General features: G+C 45.3%; 2 protein-coding genes across 4 annotated transcripts; one reads left to right on the top strand and one right to left on the bottom strand.

Moving 5' to 3' along the window:
- Positions 1 to 5,691: 5,691 nt before the first annotated feature.
- LOC119317621 lies at positions 5,692 to 9,543 on the top strand. 3 transcript variants are annotated; one of them, XR_005153674.1, is made up of 10 exons: positions 5,693 to 5,980; positions 6,053 to 6,167; positions 6,465 to 6,654; positions 6,814 to 7,109; positions 7,188 to 7,337; positions 7,416 to 7,549; positions 7,639 to 7,736; positions 7,877 to 7,963; positions 8,379 to 8,500; positions 9,142 to 9,543. XR_005153674.1 is itself a non-coding variant. In XM_037592104.1 (10 exons), exons 2-10 carry the CDS (start codon positions 6,072 to 6,074, stop codon positions 9,206 to 9,208), a joined length of 1,245 nt encoding a protein of 414 aa, XP_037448001.1. In that variant the 5' UTR covers positions 5,694 to 5,980; positions 6,053 to 6,071; the 3' UTR covers positions 9,209 to 9,543. The 3 variants fall into 3 exon arrangements, 2 of the variants coding, with proteins under 2 accessions (XP_037448002.1, XP_037448001.1); XM_037592104.1 differs by having other exon boundaries at positions 5,694 to 5,980; positions 7,877 to 7,968; XM_037592105.1 differs by lacking the exon at positions 9,142 to 9,543 and having other exon boundaries at positions 5,692 to 5,980; positions 8,379 to 8,501.
- Positions 9,544 to 12,434: 2,891 nt separating this feature from the next.
- Positions 12,435 to 18,554, bottom strand: LOC119317620 (heat shock 70 kDa protein 17-like). Its single transcript, XM_037592103.1, has 13 exons — positions 17,709 to 18,554; positions 17,258 to 17,490; positions 16,275 to 16,434; positions 15,642 to 15,887; positions 15,407 to 15,543; positions 14,776 to 15,109; positions 14,524 to 14,685; positions 14,308 to 14,382; positions 14,129 to 14,229; positions 13,990 to 14,059; positions 13,300 to 13,418; positions 13,147 to 13,219; positions 12,435 to 13,059 (listed from the first exon to the last, which is right to left on the bottom strand). Exons 1-13 carry the CDS (start codon positions 18,459 to 18,461, stop codon positions 12,862 to 12,864), a joined length of 2,661 nt encoding a protein of 886 aa, XP_037448000.1. The 5' UTR covers positions 18,462 to 18,554; the 3' UTR covers positions 12,435 to 12,861.
- Between the last annotated feature and the right edge of the window lie 2,738 nt (positions 18,555 to 21,292).

The following is a 21,292-nucleotide window of genomic DNA, read 5'->3' as shown; positions in this document are numbered from 1 at the left end:
CCACCAAGTCTCAAAGTGGATGAGATGTGCATGAAATTCATTTTCATATCTATATGCACATATTTATGTGGAGTTTGTCCTATATGTTGTTGGTTCTCTAACTCTTTGGTCCCAATGAGTTTGGGTACCATTTTGTTTGTGTTGTTGTTCTAGGAACAAGTGGAGATGCATTGGATGCTCGGATCACTCACAAGGAAGGTGGTGTCACCATGTGCTTATTGGAGTCAAGCTAGGATGATTAATGAACTACTATCTACCTTTAATTGGCATCTACTACATCCATCCAATGGTATCTCGGTGACAAGTATCATCATCTACTTCATGCACACATTTCTTGCATCAACCTTTCGTAGGTTGTATCATGGCATGTTATCCATTATCTCATGTGATACTTGTTTCCTTTCTCAAGGCATCCCAACAATGATGTCTTGTTGCTAGTTGTGATGTCTTTGATGTTCGTGTGGTTGGAATTCATTTATATGCAATAAGACCATATCTAGCCTTGTGCTATGCTCTCAAGCAAATATCTTATTGGTATATGTATGACTTCAGTTTGGATATCTTGTTCCTTCATATTGTAACTATTTCGGGTGTACATCCTTCTTTGTAGATATATATCATCATGATTTCGTCTACCTAGAACCTTATACACTTGAGAGAAATTACATCTCTAGATGATATCCTTTCTTTCACGCCCACCTTGCCTTTCTTATGTTATTTCTTTGGTGGCTCCGTGAAAGCTTTTGCCTTGACTGCATATCGTATCTCGTTGCATCTTGATGCACTCTTGTGTGGTGAAGATTATTTTCCTTATGCTTATCTCTACGAGGCTTTTTCCATCTTAATTGGTATCCCTCGTCTTGATGAGGATTTCATCTTCTATCTTCGCCACGGGTTGTCACAAGCATAGGTTCTTTATATACTTATTAGTTAGCTTGTGAACCCATTTGCTAGTTGTATGTGGGAAGGATAGGCCTTGCACTGTGTTGCCTCATTTTTTCAAGACTTTATTGATGCTTAATGCTCATCCGTACATTAGTCTTCTCAAGTGCATTGCCTTGACTCACACACATCATTTTGGTTGAGCCCATTCTTAAGTTGCCTTTTTCACTTATTGCTCAACCATGTGTTTGTTACATGTACTAGGCTTAGTTTCCTATATGCTCACTTGCACTTGTTGTAAGTTTCTATTGATTTTGGGGGAGCTATGATCCTATTTTGTGCACTTTGTATCCAAATACAAAAATTCTTAGGTGTGCACAAATCATGAGGAGCTTCTCTAGTTTCTTTAGAACACTCATTTGCTCTTATCATAATATCCTTTATTCATGTAGCTCGTAGGATCTTTGGCCTAGTTGGTTCAATTGGTATCTTTTGATAGCTTGCTTCAATTGGTATCTTTTGATTGCTTGATTGCTTGTTTCTCTCTTTGTTATGTCCTTGTGGCATATCATTCCTTTAGCAATCTTGGTGCCTCAATATAGTTGGTCTTCCTCCAAGTTTTACCGTTGGATATGTGTATTGCATTCCACTCTCTTGTTGAGAAATACACAATTTATGGAGGAACACAATTTATATTGCCCTTCTATGCTTTTCGCCCATTTTGGCAATCGATGCCAATGGGGGAGAAGTTTCAGAGAGTTTTGTGGAGAAGTCTTCAGAGTTTTCTCCTTTCTTTGGTTTTGTTCCTAAGCATTTGCATCTCATACACATGCATTATTGATTGTTGCATTGCTTGGTGATGCATAATTCCTTGTATAAACTCTCATGAAAGTGATTGTCATCAATTACCAAAATGGGGGAGATTGAAAGAACATGCGGTGCCCCCATGTTTGGTTTTGGTAATTGATGACAATCTCTATGGACTAATGGTTTCCTTGAGTTATATTTGAAGGTTTTGTCCATAGGCTTTTCTTGGAGTACATGTGTTGGTTTCAAGGAGAATTTGTGTCGACCAAGGTGCTATTCAAGGAATTATCCAAAGATTGGTCATTTGAGAGTTGAGCTTATTGCAAGTATGTCTTGAAGAAGAAGATTGTGTGATCATTCATGTTTACCTTCAAGACATCATCCAAATGAAGAGAGTTGGAAAGATTCAAGGTTGATCAAGACTAAGTCAAGAGTGAATCAAGTTGATCAACTCACAAAGAGTAGAAGATGTACCGAGAGGGATCAAGTGATCCCATGGTATCGTAAGCATTGTCCATTGCACTTTGTGTACTAATCCATGGTCTATGTGAGAGTCTATCTGGGGTTAGGTACGTGTCCATGGGCTTGCGTCAAGAGGATGATATCATACAACCCATGGGAAGGATGACATCAAGTGGTGATCGTCATCAAGATTGCCGTGTGCAATTTCAAGTGGAGAATCACGAAGAGATCAAGTTCTTGAAGCTTGCCATCCATTGTGGTGTCAATGGACTTGTGAAGATGTGCCGAAGAGTGGCTCACCCATAGTGGAGTATGGGGAATCAATCATCTAGTCTTCATCGACCCAACGCAATCAAGAAAGGTGGTCCATCTTGAGGAGGATAAGATCGTCATCATATAACTCAAGTGGATCATGTGCAAGGCAAAGGTTTGCCCTTGATAGGTTTTCTATTTTACCGGTCTCATGGTGGTAGTTGGGAGACCGGGTTATAGGATCGATAGCCGTACTATCAAGGGGGGCTCTCAAGTGAGTAGCTTGATCGTATCATTCGTCGAGAGCTCAAACCATTGCATCCTTACATCATGTTTCTTGGTTCTTGTTTGGTTCTCTTTGTGAGTCTTAGAGCTTATGGTCATCTTGATGACAAGCTTGAGTTCATCGAAAACGGAGTTCGCATGGGTCTTCTATGATGTTTTCGGTGTTGTAGGTTTTACCGGTCTTATCCGAGGAAGGGTCCTCACCATTTTCTTATGGGCCTTTTCTAATTTTCTTCTTATTGATATTTCTTTCAAGATTGTGTTAGCCCTTGTCGCTAGCTTTCCAACAAACTTGGTTTCATCGAATTCGGAGTCCGTTTGCAAAAGTTGTGGCAGTTTTGGTGTTATGAAAAGGCTGCAGCGGTACTACCGCGAATTGGAGCGGATGTAATTTTTTACTACCGCTCCAGAGCAGTACTACCGCGGCTCCTATAGCGGTAGTACCGCTCCGGACCAAAAACTCGTCCCAAGTCTTGCGGTGGTAGGTCCGGATGTATTTTTTTAGTACCGCTCGCAAGCAGTAGTACCGCTACCATTTGCGGTAGTACCGTGAGGTCGAGCGGTAGTACCGTGAGGACGAGCGGTAGTACCGCTCCGGCGGTTCTTCTGGCCTTTTGCCTCCTTGCTGTTGTTTTTCAAAGGGGTACTTCCGCCCTAGCGGTAGTACCGCTCTTTGGAGCGGTAGTACCGCTCTGTGCGGGCTGTGAGCATAACGGTTGGATTTTTCCCCACCTATAAAAGGGGGTCTTCTTCCCCAATGAACCTAATCCTTTTAGCTCGTGTTCTTCCCCCATTGTTGACCTTCTTCGAGCTTGCTAACTCTCAATCCCTCCAATGATTATTGCTAGTTCTTGAGGGAAAAGAGAGAGAAGATCTAGATCCACATTTCCACCAATCACTTTCTCCTCTATGTGAGGGGAACCCCTTGGATCTAGATCTTGGAGTTCTTGGTGTTCTCCTTCTTGTTCTTCCTCTCATTTTCCTCCCTATCATTAGTTGCTCCGGTGGGATTTGAGAGAGAAGGACTTGGGCACTCCGTGTGCCCTTGCCATTGCATTTGGTGCATCGGTTGAGTTCTCCACGGTGATACGTGGAAGTGAAGTTTGAGAAGCTTATTACTCTTGGGTGTTTGGGCACCCTAGAGCTTGTTCCTCTTGGGTGCCTTGGCGCCCTAGACGGTTGGTGTTGTTCGGAGCTCAATCATTGTGGTGTAAAGCTCCGGGCAAGCGTCGGGGTCTTCAATTAGGTTGTGGAGATCGCCCCGAGCAATTTGACGGGTACCGGTGACCGCCCCCAAGGGTTGCCAAAGTGTACGGTTTCGGTGACCGCCCCCAAGGGTTGCCATTTGTACGGGTTCGGTGACCGCCCTCAAGGGTCCCTTAGTGGAATCACGGCATCTTGCATTGTGCGAGGGCGTGAGGAGATTACGGTGGCCCTAGTGGCTTCTTGAGGAGCATTGTGCCTCCACACCGCTCCAAACGGAGATTAGCATCTGCAAGGGTGTGAACTTCGGGATACATCGTCGTCTCCGTGTGCCTCGGTTATCTCTTACCCGAGCTCTTTACTTATGCGCTTTACCTTGTGATAGCCATATTGTTTCTTGTCATATATCTTGCTATCACATAGTTGTTTATCTTGCTTAGTATAAGTTGTTGGTGCACATAGGTGAGCCTAGTTGTTGTAGGTTTTGTGTTTAACAAATTAACCGCTAGGTTTATTCCGCATTTGTTCAAGTCTAAACCGTAATTATTTTAAAGCGCCTATTCACCCTCCCCCCCTCTAGGCGACATCCACGATCTTTCAGCCGTGCCTCTCAAAAATGGGAAAAATATGTTTTTTCTTCCGCGAGAGACACATGTTACTTCTTGTGGAAGCACGGACGTGTGTGGCCCAACCCAGAAGGGCCATGAAGTAGCTGCGCCTAGCTCAACATCTAGGAGCTAAATTGTGATAGAAGGCCGAAAATATGTAGGAAGAATAGCCAACAAGAAATAAAATAGGTGGAACTGAAAGGAATAGATTTTTAATGTATTTCAATTTCTCTTGTAATGTATGATCTATCGCATGAATAGTTAGTCCACACACCATTCCCCGCTTATGATAATCTAAGGGCAAAAAGAAAGAAGGCACGAGTATTCAAAGTAGAAGCGCTAACATTCCTCTTTCTTTGAGAAAGCACTTGACCACAAGCCGGTGCATAAGGAAAACGGGTCTTCAGGTTGATGAAGTCCTCCCAAGTATTGTCTCTCAAACTCACCCGGAGGGTGATAGGTAGAAGTATTAGTTTGATTCCGCGAGAGGCACAATCGTGCCTTTTTTTGTAAAGAAAAAAAAAAGCGCGCGCCTGGTTTGTTTTTTTCGTACAGTTTTTTTCATAAAAAAATTCGTCAAAATCTATCTACATGAGATCTAGTTTTGAGGATCTCGACACGAGGAATACAATGATGAAACCGGTTCAAGATTTGGACGCATGGTTTAAGATATAAAAGTTTTTGAATAAATGGATCTAGAAAAAAAGAAAAACTTCCAGATTATCGCAACCTGAGAAAGTGGGAGTGACCTTTGCAAAGAGTACTCCTAAATTAGTGATTAGGTCTGTTTAGGGCATATTTAAATGTGCTCTAGTTATTGCATATCTAATTAACTATCAAACTAGAAAGAACAAAAAAAGGCTAATGAAAATGCTTGCATGAATCTTCATGTAAAATCAATGGCAGAGGACTTGGATAGTTGGATGTGCAATATTTAGGACACATCTAGACGTGCTTTAACAAAACTGTCAGTGATTTCAAGGATTCCCCGGCCCTGTGTGTACCAAAGATATGCAGAGATGGAATTGAAAATAAAAAGATACGCAGCGATTAATTCAGAAACCGCGGGGCCATTCCTCTCGCACAAGGCCGAGCCAAAGGCCCATTTGGCCTATGGTGCTCCCAGGTGCAAGGCCCAGAAGCAGAACCCTGACCTTGGAGGCCTGCTGCTCGGCAGGTCGAGCGGGCGGCCGCGGCGTCTCTCCGCCGACGAGCAGGGCGGTCAGGTCGGCCAGCGAGCTGAGGAGCAAGGCTTCAGGAGCTACGCGCAGCGCGAGGCGAGGGCGCGACCTCTCGAGTCGCCGAGGCCGCGGCCACGCGGCCCGCCAGCTGAATCGTGGGGGGCGGCGCCGGCGCCGCGAGCGAGCGGGTGGAGGTCCTCGAGGGGAGGAGGGCGCGGCGGCGCAACTTGCAGACTGACCGACACGTCGGGCATCCGGCACTCCGGCGCCCCAGCAGGCAGCGCCACACGCCAGCAGCAGGCAGGGCATTTCACTCTTTTCACCAATTGTGCTGTGACTTCGCTAGCTGCCTGACAACACCTATGTGTGCAGTTGATTCAGGGCATTTGCCATGGAAAGATTCGATGAGTACGACTGCGCATCCGCTCATTCTCACCAGCACCCCGACCGCGTCTCTGATTCTCTCGAGGATCCGATATCTGATGAGGTGCTGCCTCTCCTGATGCTGAGCTACATAGGCTTTGGTATTTCATATTGCTCATTACTTGCTTGGCCAATAAATTTCATAAACATTGTTGCAGCTCATGTGCAACGAATTTCATAGTATTGTGTCTGGACCCTGAACCACTCTACCAGATGCGCAAACTATACCTTCCACTGCATTTTTATGCAAATGTATCTGACATCTTCTTACATATCTGGCCAATACTGCAAATTTCGGCATGTAGCAGCATATGAAATGTTTGCTGAACATGTGGCTTTGCCTTTTATTGTATATCAACAGGATGTCCAACCAACAAGGCTCTCGCTGGCCTGTGCTACAACAAAAAAGAGAGAGGATGATAACAGAATGGCGGGCCACAATGAATCAGCCATCTGGGATGAAGTTCAGGAAGAAGCTGATGAGCTAGCCCATGTGCATAAAGATCCTCATGCTCATAGTGTCTCACTCCTATCTGCTGGAACAAGCAAAAGTATGTCACTGATTCACTGCATGCTCCGTAATACATATTAAGTAGATTCTGATATTTCTTGAAGCGGCGCAGGACTTTGGCATGTAAATATTTTCTTGCATAACTTTTTCGGGCGTGTATCGTATATGATTCGTTCTCCTTTTTTTGGTGCTGATGCAGGGAGCAAATGTGAAAATAAGCTCAAATTTTCAATACGTGGATTCAATTCTATTCTGTCAGGCGTAAAGAGTGAAAACTCGTATGCTGGGGAACAAGAAGTTTTGTCAGGAATGCGACCAGCTAAAGCTATAGAAACTATGATGGCTGAGCAGTTCGAAAATATCGATGAAGAAACTGAAACTGAAGAATTGCCCCCAGATTTTGCCCATCCAACCAAGAATGCGAACATTTCAGTTGCTGAACTTCTTGAAGATCTACAGGATAGAAGTGCCTCATCTGTTAGAACACCATTTTCGGTGGGTATTTCTTGGTGCTGCTTCATTGTTTGGAGTTCTTAGACAACAGCTAGCTTGTCTCTGAACATTTCAATGCAGATTCATCAACAAACCGAAGCTAAGGAAGGGAAGCCAAAAGTTTCGACTTCAGGGAAGAAAATACTAGCACTTCTAGGTCAGAGGGATCTTGACAGTGAAGAGCACTCAGAGCATGCTATTGGTGAAACGTCTAGTGAGGATGAAGCGGAAGTATGTTGTTAATATAACTGCTGTTATTGGTAGTTGTTCAGTTGTACTGTTCGTCATGATACTTCATTCCTGCAACAGGATACTGTTCGAAACAACTTGACTATGGTGAACAAAGATGTGAAGGGAAACCGAAAAACTATGTCTGACCTATTCCAAGAAGCTTTCACTGCAACAGATATGGAGGGTACTGCACTCCCCATGAGATCAACCGGGTATAGTAACCCTGACAATTCCTTACCAAATGCGCGTTGAAATAACACCGAATGTTATGCTATTCTAAATATTTTATTTCTTTGTGCAGAGCTGGTTATTATGGAAGGATGCAACAGATTATGCAGATGGAGAAAGATAGGCATGCTGAGTTCTCGAGGCAGTATAACAGAGCGCGAGATTATTTAGGTAGTTCTCTTAGTTTTGCTATCGTGAACTTTGTATAGTTATGCTAGACTTGCTAGTTGAAGCAGTTAGTGTAATAACCTTCATCAGTGTGTAATTGTGTATTCATATATTGATGATGCAGTGACTCTTCCTATTGCCAGGTGATTCAAAGGGAGTTACTGTTCAAATTTTGTCAAGGTCCTTGGAAGGAAAACTAACAGTCTGCCTCTGCCTGTTGAAAGAAAAGAGTAACGTCTGTGTTTCATCTTTATCTTTCAAAAGCTCTTCTGTTCTTTCGTTTACTTATTGCTTGCAGCAAATTAACATATTGTTTTTATACTATTTTCCAAGAAAAGTAATAATTGTTGCGCATGAAAAATACATGCTTGCTATTAAATGGTAATTGTAGGAATATGTGTTGTGCAAGTCATGCATGTTGGATAGCTTTCCGCGTGGCGGTTGGCCACTCTTTTTGAATTGCCCAACCATGTAGTGTTCAGACATTTAAGATAAAAATGCAGTGCTACCCTTAGAACTATCTTTTAATGTTGTTATGCCCTCACAAAACATATCTTTTACTGGGGGTAAGTTCTAACAAACCAAACCTTATGCTAAGCGTCTCGTGCCAGTGTGGTGTTATCAGTGTATTTGTGTTTCTTGCAGCTTCCGTTGACAGATTGCGACATGGATGACAGCAGTAGTAAGAGGACCATTATCTTCAGTCCCAAAATATGTGACAATGTGGATCTTGTAGAAGGAAACATTATTCACATCCACCCACCATGGTATGCTTCTTGCAGTACATGTCTATATTTTCTTTGCTTGTTTCCGTTCTGTGAACCCATTTTGTGTTTCAAGAGGCATTCTGTTGTAGGCTTGTTGCTTGAATGGTAGATCAATTTTGCTCAGTAGAACGGAACGGAGATACTTATTTCACAAACGAAGACGCCATGAATCGAAACTAACCAAGCAAGAAAAATATGGGGAGAGCTTCTATAGCCATAGCCATAGACCCTCACCAACCCATTACAAAGCAGCACCCATGCTTCAGAATTTTTGCAGTATGCAATCTTCGTTTAGAGCCCATCTAGAGAAATTTGATCAGGTGCCGCAAGGCTGCAAGAACTGCTAGTCATTCAGGGATGCAGAACTTAGAAAACAGCACTGAACACTTAAGAGTTCAGTCTGACGCTGCAGTTTGGTCCGGAGAATGATGCCCAGGTATGAAATATGGCTAACGCCTTGGTGGTGCGATTAATGTCTCGCGTGTCGGTGCTTGTAGCTCTTGTTTTCCTCGGAAAACATAGGATTATTTTTTTGTACAGCTAGGTCACCGTGGAGCTGCGATCTTCTCTTTATTCATGCTTTCGGATGGGTCTAAGCAACCGCAGAATTCAGGAATTTGACAACTCCCTTACCTCAACAGGAAAGAAGTGAAAGTAAAAGAAGAGGAGGTGATGCTCTGCACCTACTTCTCGCATCACCTGGCGTGAATGGTACTCGTACTCGAGATCCTTCTTTTCTGGAAAACAAAAGGAAGGCGATGTTGCACCGCATGGCAGGGGCCGGCTTAGGATATGTGTAGTCTGAGAACTCTAGACACTGGTGTATGTACTGGGAAGAGTATGTGTCGCTGTGTGTTGTACTTGGTGAAGAGATTGAGCCAGTTTTGTATGTGTCCCTGCTCGTGTTACTTGTCGCAGCTGCTGCTGCAAGCATGTACTTCTCATTGAATCTGTAGAGTAGATAGGCAAAGCCTCGTAGACAATGTTGCATGGGACCATTGTCGGTGTTGCACCGCACACAAATAAAGAATGTTTCCGTCATATATGGAAAAAACTGTCCCCATTCAGCACTCAAAATATTATGCGGAAATGTATGTTTCTTGTGTAGTACTCCCTCCGGTCCTTTTTAGTTTGCATATAAGACTTGTCTGAAGTCAAACCTCGTAAACTTTGACCAAATTTATGCGAAACTGGGTTGAAAGGATCAATCACCCGTCTGTCTCCAGAAAAAAAAATGCTCCCAGACAAATGTCGAATATATTTTGTGCCTCCTCTCCTCTCCTCTAGCACGCATGCAAGATCGGATTTACGAGTAAAAACAGCCCCCAGATGTTGAATATATATCGTGAAGTCCCAGAATGATTACAACTTTACATACACAAATGTTTGCGCTGCCAAGTCTCTTACAAATGCTGCTGTCTATGGCTACAAAGGCTGAATCTTAACACCTAGAGCCTGTGTGTGTATTTACACTTGCACTTCAATAGGGGAAACCACTGTAACTGCCGTCACGATGCCGTTCGCTCGCGCCGACGACGGTGAAAAGCTCCGTGTAATCGCAGAGGCCGTGCAGCTCATCCAGGCCCGACGGCTGCCCAGCGGCCGCCGCCGCCCGCGCGTCATTCTCAATCGCCGCTACACTAACCGGGCCTGCCGTGGCGGGAATGAGATAGCTTGACGCTCCGGTGGCGCCGGCGTTGGCCGTCCGCGCGTCATTCGCCGCTGCGGTAACCGGGCCTGCCGTGGCGGGAATGCGATAGCTTGACGGTCCAGCAGTGGCAGCGCTCCACCCGTCGGCGTGGCGGGGCCGCGGCCTGTGGAGCTGGCGCGCGGGCGTGGCGGCGACGGGTGAGTTGCCGGTGAGGCGCTGCACGAGGGACTTGAAGCCCGCGGCGTCGGAGGTGACGAACTGCGTCTCGATGTAGGTGACCTTGACGCCATTCCTGTCCATGGATCCTTCCTCGCTTGATCGATCGAGCACCTTTTGTCAGTTTTCTCGACCTCCTCGTGCGGCTGGCTCGGTTCTTGATCGCTCTAGCGTCGGGGTTGTGTGTGTCATGCTAGCCGTTCGGGGATGTTTATATACGAGACGGCGCTGAGATTCTGGAGGTGAGAAGCATTCTGGGGTTGCGAGGCACGAGTGAGGAGAGAGTGACATGCTGGCAGGGTGTAAGATGGACCGGGTCAGGGCGTCAGGGCATGTGGTGGTGGGAGGTAGTTGAGACGAGGTTGGTACTATAGGTGCTAGTGGCCGCGGTAGCAAGTCGAGGTGTTTGACTGGTCCTCCTAGGGAGCTAGTTTGATAACGGTCAACTTTCGGAGCCCTGGGGGAGGGAGTATGGTTTTGACGGCCTCTCTTTCTCTCCCTGTCTTTGATGCCGACGGATCTCAAATAACAAGCAAACGCAACAAGTTCACAACAAAACATGCATCCTTCCGTTCGTGGCCCCGGCATGCATGCTCCCCCTTCCGTTCGTGTTGGTTATGTGGTCCCGGCACGGCATCCATGCTCGACTCTTCATCCCATTCCGGCGAACTCCTTTGCAGATCGGCATTCTTGTGACTTGTGAGCTTCCTCCGGAATCTTCACCTTTCCGTCATGCGGTGCTCGTGTTGTTGTTATTTGTCGTCGTTGTGCAGTGCCTTTGGTTTACACTCCACACATGGGTGCCATCTTTCTCGTGGAGATTATTTCATCACGGGCACTCTCTAAGATCATGTCATTTCTTCATCACTTGTTCTCCCCGCTCCTTTGGCAATAACCACCCTTTCGGTGGAGAATCGGCCCATCCTTCGTGCAAGCTCAGCGAGTTAGAATGTTCGTCGTCCTTGTTTGCAGGCTGCCTTAGCCAATGACCACCACCATCTGGTGTGTGCGGCTGTGGGGTTGGCAGTGGCGCAATTCCTTCATAATGATTGTCTGTGGTCTTTGCCGGTGGCTTCGGTGTTGCCTTTATCGAAGCTATCATGTGGTGTCTTTTGGAGTTTGTCCCCCTCTTACGTGTATTGTACTATGATCTTCACGTAGCCTCAGCCTAGGTTGTGTCACTCAACTCCCTCGCTTTGACATAGCACTTTGTTATTGAGCTCTCCCAAAACAATGTTCCCTTTTGTTATCGAGCCCTCCCAAAACATATCCTATTGGCCGGAACCAGTTCTAACAAGCCAGGCCTTAGAAAATACACATGAGCTCCTGGGTGCTCCACACCCCTATACAAATATTAAACGTAAAAAATACCAAAAATTCAAAAAGATCTGAATTTGAGGATATCAAACATGGGTTCTCAATCTACTCCAGTGTGAAATTTCGTGAAAAAATACCGGGAAAGTATCAATGGCGAAGGAAATACTGTCCGAACAAAAATCCATTCAAACAGTTTTTTTCTACACATAGAAATTTTGTCTCTTTTTTTTGCCACAAATACGTTTCCTAGTTTTTTTTTTCACGAAATTTCACACGGATCGGGAATCCAGATTTTATATCCCAAAATCTCAGTTTTTTTTTCAAATTTTTTGGTATTTTTTGAATTTAATGTTCGTATAGGGGTGGAGCACCCGGGTGATACAAATCCGCTTCTGCCAAACCTTAGGCTATAATGAAATGCTATTATCAGCATCTTCTTGCCACTAAGTGTACTTCTGTATCTTGCAGTTCCCGTCACAAGCAAAAACAGACTGACACGGATGCCAGCAGTAGTAAGAGGACCATTATCTTTAGAGAGAAAATATTCTGATGAAAACCAAGTAAAACAAGGTTTCAACCCAAATGCTAGAGAGCGCGACCCATACCAACGTACAGATAAAAAAGACGACGTCATCGTCATGCAAAGATATTCACAAATTTCAAAATTCTATAACGTACTTTCAAGCCAATCGGGTGGATCGAATTTCGTTTTCACCGTTGTGTCAACCTGCAGCCGGATGCACTCTAGTCTTTCAGCAAAACATCCGCTCTTTATTCCTTTATAGTAACTGCAAGTTAACAGCACTGCGTGATTGACAGTATGAAAGAGCAAACAGATACACCGATACCCCTACCAGACATAAAATCTCTATAGTAGCTGTTATCAAAACATAAATGAGTTTCAGTACAACAATGCAGCTACAAAGTCATCTCAGTCCTGACAACTAAGCCTTTCTGAGGCGCTATCTTGACAGCATATGCCCTAGAGACCACAATACTGCTATACAGCGATTGACATCAAATTCTTCTCGCCCATATAGCATCTAGCCTGCCGTGAATTCCTACACAAACCTCTGTCTTTTCGGCCGCCATAACAAAACTGTGGTGGTGACAAACTATCTTCTCGGAGTATATTGAGTAGTATCTCTCAGGGGTGTTCAAAAGCCGATTCTAATAATCACAACTCGTCATGGGATTCTGGTTCCGAATCGTTATTCTTCTCAGGGGCATCCGATTCTGACGGCTTCTCCGTGGATTCAGACTCGCTGGATGCAGATTCTGAAGAGTCCGTCTTCTCCTTGTTAGCTTCTTCCTTTACGGCGGGTTTCTTCTCAACCTTGGGTTTTGGCTTTGGGATCCTATTGACGCTAGAGACCTGCACATCAACCGAGTTCCCGTTGTGTTGAGAAGTTGGATCAAAGTTGAGCCTCGTGTGCTAGGATGTCAAGTATAAAATTCTGACCTTATTTTGTAGGGCTAAAACTTTCTGATAGACCTCTTCAGATGTGAAGGCAGGCGAGCTGTGGGCAGGGGTACTGCAATGGTCGCTTGGAGTTAGCCACTTGAGCGTAAATAGAACTCAAGAATGGTTTTTCTGTAAAAAAAAAAGGCCTACCTCTTCTGTAGGGTTTCCTTCTCCTCCAACCAAGCTTTCAGCTTATCTGCTTCACTTACGACCTCATCTACTCTCTTTTTTGGAAGCCATGGTTTGCTTGTCTCCCAGTTCTTCACAATCTGCAGGGTAAAAAAAAAAGAGAAAGAATACATGAGAATGCAACAACACAGAACCCATTTAGTAGAACCATCTTACAATTTTTAAGACTCGACAGTACTATAATGCAGATAAACTAAAATGTAGTGCATGTTTAGCTTATTTGGAACTCAGGAATGTCCAAACTTCACTTTTTTTGTGCCTACAAAAGCCTGATTATTATCAGGTAATCTACTTTGCAAATTTGCAATGTAAGAAAGGATTCAAGATTGCACTGACATGATCTCTTCTGAATATTTTAGTGCAATGACAGCTTCAAGAACCAATGAAAATGAAGAATGACCAGTGCATGAAATTTTGTTTTGTGGCAGTGACGGGTGGAGGATGAACCATGCCAACAAGTTGTGTTGTAATGCAATGCTTGACCTTTCCAGATAAATGTTTTTTGCTCAAGTATTATGTTCTTTCTTAATGCAAGCATTATGTTAGGTGCAATCACGTAAACAATATTGGTTCTTATACGAAATTCAAGTACATTGTGTCAAGAACAAATTATTTTAGATAAGAGAAGTCATTTGCTCATCTCGGGGATACCTTTTGTAGCTCAGTAAGATACAATCGAGCACTTCCGCAAGCTGCTGGTCGGGCTTTTAACTCACTCATTCTGTATAACAAAAAATAAACAATATCAGTAACTGAGTGATATGAACTTAAGTTGATAAAAATTAATTACCTGAAAAGAATTGGGTCGCCCATGGCCTTAAGCTGATCAAGCCGCTCTTGAAATTCGTTTGCTTGAGCCTCTTCACCATCCATATACAGCCAATCCTGCACCTGCATTTGTCAACAACTTCAGCATGAGACATATCCTAGACAAATTATACCCCGAGCAAGATCCATTATTTGACTAACCTCACTGAGTTTCTCTGTAAAAGATTCCCTCTCATGTTCAGTTGAGACGGCCAACATATCTGTGCTTTCCTCCAACTGTGATGTGTCAAATGGCAGCAATTAAGCAGTCAAAAATAAATAAGGTGCGTCACATAAAAAGTAATGCACAGTATAGTATGCCACGTACTGGTAATGTTCACATCACAACAAGCTAAAAACTTTGCAAAGAAAAGGTACCTTTTCCTTCATAGAGTATATGTAAGACTCAAGGTTATTTTTCAGTTCAGCAGTTCTCCTCCGCTCAGCATCCTTCTTATTAAGTACATCTAACCTACTTTTTGCCTCAGAATACAGTTCCTTCGAAAGGGTTGATGCAGGACCAGCTGTTTTTTCAGTGACCTATATTAAAAAGTAAGACGCAAAAATTAATCTATGTCATATGTTCTATGCCATGTCAATATTAGCATAAATTTACCAAGTATAGTTTACCTTTAATGGAACCCTGAAGGTTCTTTTCTTCAGCACCTTCTCTGTAATAGTATCTTGCACATTGGTCTCATCATTGGTAGTGCTCGTATTATCAGCATCACTTCCTGAACTAGAATTCTCCTTACTATCTGTTGTACTATCAGTTGTTCCTGATTCAGCAGACAAAGTCTCATCGGTGGTATTAGTCTCTAGTGTTACGTTCTTCTTTGGAACTTCAACCCATTCAGTTATCTCAATCACTGCTTCTGCCCTATCAAGAGAAATAATTCCACTTCTACTCAAAGAAAAGTGTAGATTTGCTTTGATGGGTGCAGATAAATTGCGGCTTCCATACCTGATTGAAAAATGTACATTGTTAAATACTTAAATTGATGCACTGAACCAAAACATGAGGTGAATACAAGTAATACAACAGAATGGCAGTACCACTTGATTTTCAAGGCGCTAGAGCCCTTTTTTAGTTGGAATTATATTGACATGACCATATATGTATTACAACTTTACAGACAGACTATTCACAATAAATATTAGTTCACATAAAGGTCCTTTCAGGCTGTTAAGTTGACTATGAGCAGGGTTGAGAGTTGACACTTGAGACTGCGCACCAAAATAACATCAACATTGTGCTTACTTTTCACTGGTTTCAGCCAGGCCTGATATGGCATACTCTGCAAACTTGTGCGACGAAACACCTGGGGGCAATTCAGAAGCTTTGTCATAGCTGAGAGAGACATCAAAGTCCTTAGTATGTCTAATGGACCTGAACAACTGTAGACAACAGACAAATAAAAATCTTGTTCAGATATATTTTTTCAAACAACAGGCAAAGTTTGTCGACAGTAAAAGCTTGACTAATACTGTTTAACCTTTATTGGCATCTTTTTCATCCTTGGAACCAGTACTTGATCAGTACTTTCATCTTTGACATAATCTGGGCCATCTATTTCAAACACGAAACCATAAGTAGAACCGTCAATCATCCCCAACTTGCGGTTCAACTTAATCCCATCACTTAGATTAGCAGCATGCAGTGAGGCACCAAGAACAATTGCTTCATCAGCATCAAGGTGCTTATCTAGCTCACTCCGTCCCAGGAATTCCTGCAGCTTAGCCTGGAACAGAGGAATACAAATGTGCCCCGTGAGTCAAAATGTGACAAATAATAAAAGCACTGAGATTCAAAATAATAATAAATGGTACAGATAGATAAGGCATCTAACTCTATTCCATAAGTAAATGAAGTCCTCTGTATGACTAACAGCAGCTTATAAACCCCATGCCAAATACTGAATTCCGTTCACGATGAAACCTTCTTACGAGAGAAAAGGTGAAATAAGAAGCAGGCAATCGCATGCACCCAGGTTCTAAATTCAGTTTAGTTTACATGAGCATACACAGAAAGTTTCAGAAACTCAACAATGCAATAGTCCTGCATTCCATCACAGCCCCTCAATGGCAAGTCAAGTAGTATAAATCTTGAATGGAGGAGTGATAATCACCTGCAGTTTTGGTACCCTGGTAGCTCCTCCAATCAGCTCTACAGCATATATGTCACCAATTTTCATGCCTGAATGCGTGAGCACATCTTTGATTGGAGTCAGAGCCTGCTCCCATAAATCTGCACAAAGCTCTTCGAATTTTTCACGTGTTATGGTGCTCCTGTAATAAACAGCATGTCGGTCAGCATGTAAAACCTTGAATTTTTTTCCTAATCATGATCTGAGAAAAACTAAGGGAAAGCTGAAAGCATGAGCTGGGGTAAAAGATCAATAATTACAGAACAAAGCATTAAGGAATAAGGACATCAATGGTCAATGGGCCTACGGAAAATACCAACAATGACAAGTTAAGAAGCCGGTATAATCTTGCAAGTTCCACATAATCATAAATATGCAATGAAAACGGATGCAGAACTTCAATGTAGTAGAAACTATCCACAAGAGATATGCAAAAGCAGTACCAGAACAAATTTTATTCAACAGTTTTGCTAAAGCACATTTAGATGTGCCTTAAATATTGCACATCTAAGTCCTATGTCATTGATTATTTTCAGTTTTGCTAAAGCGCATCTAGATGTGCTCTAAGTATTGCACATCTAAGTCCTATATCATTGATTTTACGCGAAGATTCATGCAGACATTTTCTGTTGTCATTTTCTTTTTCTTTTTAGTTTAATTGAGTCACTTAGATGTGCAACAACTAGGGCACATCTAGATGTGCCCTAGACAGACTTATGCACTTCAAAGGAGACAAAGGAATCAACTTGATCTATCAAAGGTCAGACCATTTGACAAATATGAAATAACAGGGCCTGTCATCCATGCTACTCTAGATTATGTTTGCTTACAAGTAAAAGGCTCATGTGTTCAGAATCGATCCAGGACATAAGATGGGACATGCTGGCCTGTTTGTACAGTTTGGTTCATCTTTAAGTTTCATATAAACGTTCATCCAAAGATTATGCATGTATGGAAGGACGCACCTGAAATCGATGTCATTATATAGAGATTCAACTGAGATCGGAGCAGCAGTATTTGCGCTCAGAATTTCTTTCGTGCGCTTGACCTGCTTCTTCAACTTAGCCATTGCTTTAGGAGACTGACGGATGTCATCCCCATTGCCAAGCTGCTTGTTAAATTGATCGGCAAAATAGTTTACCAGACGCATTTCCATTTCAAGGCCTCCAAGTTTGGAGTTCCATCTGACATCCTTAACCTGCAGAGGAATTGGCTAAAAGCATTAGCACTAGATTCTTCTGTAGCTATCTATTCGAGATAGCAGCTAAAATTCATGTTTTTTTTTTGCCAGATCTACTATCAGCTAGGCATGTGAAAGCATAAGTAACAATCTTTTCTTCAGAGATCTTACAAGCAGGCATATGAGTTGAAGCAGAATTGAACAGCTAAAGGAGCTGGAGGCGGGAGAATTGTTACCTGGAACTGGTTGACAGACACCGTCTTCCCGAACTCCTTGGCGCTGTAGGACGAGTAGTAGACGAGCGCGGCGTAGGTGCTGCCTGAGCCCATGTCGTAAAAGATGACATGGCGCGACTCGTTGGAGAAGTCCTTGTCGATCCCGTACTGCAGCGCGGCGCCGGCGTGCTCGTTGACGAGCGCGAGGACGTTGAAGCCGGCGAGCTGGGCGGCCTGCGTGAGGGCCCGGCGCTCGGCCTGGCCGAAGTAGGGCGGCACGGCGACGACGGCGTCCCGCACGGGCAGGCCGACGTGGGCGTCGGCGATCCCGGAGGCGTAGTGGAGCACCATGGCGACGATCTCCTCGACGGTGTAGACCTGACCGTCGTCGGCTCGCACGGCGGCGGCGCCGCGCGCGTCCTGGACGAGGTCGTAGGGGAGGAAGAGCGAGTCCGCGAGGGCCCGCACGTAGGGGAAGGGCTTGGCGAGGAGGTCGCGCATGCGGGAGAAGACCTTGGCCGGGTGGCGCGCGGTGATGCCGGCCGCCTCCTCGCCGGCGAGGCGGTTGCCGTCGGCGAGCGCGGCGAGCGCCGGGGACTTGCGCTTGGACATCTCGTTGATGGCGACGGCGATCGGCGCGCGGCCCGGCGCGAGGTGCACGGCGGCCACCTTGAGCCACTCGGAGCCCAGGTCGATGCTCGCCACCGCGGCGCTCGCCGGCAGCACGGCCACGGCCGCCGCGACGAGCGCGAGGAGCAGGAGACGCGGCGCCATGGGGGGCTAGCGCGATGGCATGCGGGGGGGTCAGGGTTTGGAGATCTGGAGCTGGCGAGTGTGGACGGGGCCGGAGCACGGGAGAACGATCTCGACGGGGAGGGAGGGGCGGGCGTGCGTGCGAGCTATATTTCCGATTGCAAAAATCGTTTCTTTTTCTTCTGCTGCTGTTAGAAGGTTTTGCGTTCGAGACCCTGGAAGTATTTTTGGATCACGGAGTAGGGCCTTGTTGGTGTGCTGGTTTCTGCCGCGGTGGGTGGTTTGAGAAATATGGGAAGTGTGAGGGGCTGGTGGGTAGATTGGTTTGGAAGTAGAACGGGGCAGGACCGGCAGGGGATTGAGTCACCTGTCCAATGGGAAGGCGCCGCGTGGAGAAGCGTCCACGTGGCCCGCCGTGGTGGGCGTGGTGCGTTGGAGGCGTGAGAGGCGAGGTCGTGACATGCTTCGTGCGCGGACAAACGCAACGCAACGCAAACAGTCTCGCCGTTGCCACACACGTCACTGTGTACGGACTGTCAACGGTCAACGTTTGTAAGAGTGGAGATGGTGCGCTTTTGGAAAATCGAGTGGTGCGGTGTTTGTTACTTTCTCCATTCACAGATATAAGATGTTCTATTATTTTACTTTTTTTCGATTCAGACTTATTTAAACACATTTTAGAGCCCGCTTGAAATGGATGTAAGTTTATACACCTGTATTTATTTTACGGGTGCAAGTTATAGGTCAACACTTGATTTTGTGCTTGGGATGAAAAACAACTGGAGGAGGTCCGTATCTTAGACCTCCTTTGGTTCATAGGGTAGGAAAATCGTATGAATAGAAGAGTCATAGGAAATGAGATGACATGCATCTCAAACCCTATGAGTATGAATAGGAAAGGAGATGTCCTTTGATTCACTTCATATGATTTTTTTCATTGAGTCTAGAATTTTCCTATGAAATGTGAAGTATAGGAAGAATTCCTCCATAGGAATATGATTCCACTCCGACAAACCAAAAGGCTCTAAAGGAATTTTTCCTACAAAAATCATATCTTATAAAATTCCTACAAAAATCCTCCAAACCAAAGGAGGCCTTAACCGGCCAGAAAACGGGCAGACGGGGCCTTAGTGCATTTATTTGCTCATTTCAGTCCGTTTATAGTCTATAATAAAATATCCATTTAGTATACCGTTAAAGAGATGATAGATACTCCCTAAAGCAAACTCTCTCCTTTCCTGAGCCCGCCCCTCTCTCCGCTGTTGCCGATGGCCACTCCAGTGTCGGCGTCCACTACCAACATGCCCGACGGTGACCACTCTGATCCCTACATCCACATTTTCTCCCCTCTCTCGGCTTACATGGCCTCCGGTAGGTCATCTCGCCATCGGTGTTTTCCTGTCGCTAGCCGGTGGTCTCAGGCTTGGGCCTTTCGACAGACTCCTCACGCTATTCTTAGGGGGGGGCACATCACTCGAATCTGTAAGGAGGTGCCGGCAACAGCTGCGGCACGGGCTGAGGGGCGAAGGCGGTGCTGTCGCACGCTTCAGCGCCAGCATGAGGCTGGCCTATTATGGCTGCGTTCAGCGTCGGCGTCTTCTCATGAGCGCCGAGAGGTGCCGCCGGACCTTGTGGGGTTGTGTTTCAAAAGCTCCTGAGATGGACATCTCAAGAAGGACCTGGTGCAGTTAAAAAAGTGGACTGTATTGAATTGTGTTTTCCTTTTTGGTCAAAGTGTCTCATGCAGAGAAAATTAACTACTCATTACTGATCCCATGACGCGTTTGGATACCTGCATTAGGCCCAGCCAGGTCCGCATGGACAGTTTTCGGCCAGTTTTGTTGCTCGCGTCACATCTAAAAGTTGGCCCGCACGAAACTTAAAGCACCTCTGGGCCTGCATCCAGACAAACACCCAAATTGGCCAAGTTTTTTCCGGAGCCAGGCCCGAGCGATGCTACCCTAGGCACGTGGGCATGGGCGGTTGCACGCGTGGATGCGGTCTCGAGACGTCGCGTTGTTTCCCGAAGCTGCGTCATAAATTACCCTCACCCCCTTCTTCATCGCTCTCCCCCCCTCTTCCCCACTCACACCGGCGGCGGCGACCATTGGAGCAACTGCAAGACGATCCAAGAAGGCGGCGAGCAGCGGATTGACCAGAGCATCGGCCATGGCAGTAAGCCCTTACCATGTCTCTCAATTTACCACTACTGAGCCGTGGTATATTCGATTTGTGGACAAGGTTGGAGCGTTAGAGAGGGGATGGAACACATCGGGGGTGGGGGATTGGTTTAGGGGAACACTATCGATGAACCCTCGAATACATCGTTTCTGCATCGATGGCTTCTAGGGTTCTTACGGTCATTGTTTTATTACATCTGGGGTAGGGATTGGGATACAAACTTGTTTAGAAGCACCTAATCCTAGCCGCCGCGACCTTGGAGTCGCGTCGAGCGGCGGGGGGCATAGCCATCTGTTTGGTAACGTAGCAATAATTCAAAAAAATTCCTACGTGCCACCAAGATCAATCTAGGACATACTAGCAACGAGAGAGAGGGAGTGCATCTTCATACCCTTGAAGATCGCTAAGCGGAAGCGTTACAAGAACGTGGTTGGTGGAGTCGTACACGCGGCGATTCAGATCGCGGGCGATTCCGATCTAAGCGCCGAACAACGGCGCCTCCGCGTTCAACACACGTACAACCCGGGAACGTCTCCTCCTTCTTGATCCAGCAAGGGGATAGGAGAAGTTGAGGGAGAACTCTGACAACATGACGCTGTGGGTGGTGATGGAGCTCGTGGTTCTGCGGCAGGGCTTCGCCAAGCGCTGCGAAGGAGGAGGAGGTGTAGGAG

This window comes from Triticum dicoccoides, chromosome 6A, assembly GCF_002162155.2.
Source record: "Triticum dicoccoides isolate Atlit2015 ecotype Zavitan chromosome 6A, WEW_v2.0, whole genome shotgun sequence".
NCBI classification, from domain to species: domain Eukaryota; kingdom Viridiplantae; phylum Streptophyta; class Magnoliopsida; order Poales; family Poaceae; genus Triticum; species Triticum dicoccoides.
Note: the sequence above shows the minus strand (reverse complement) of the source record. Positions and strands in the feature narration are given on the sequence as shown.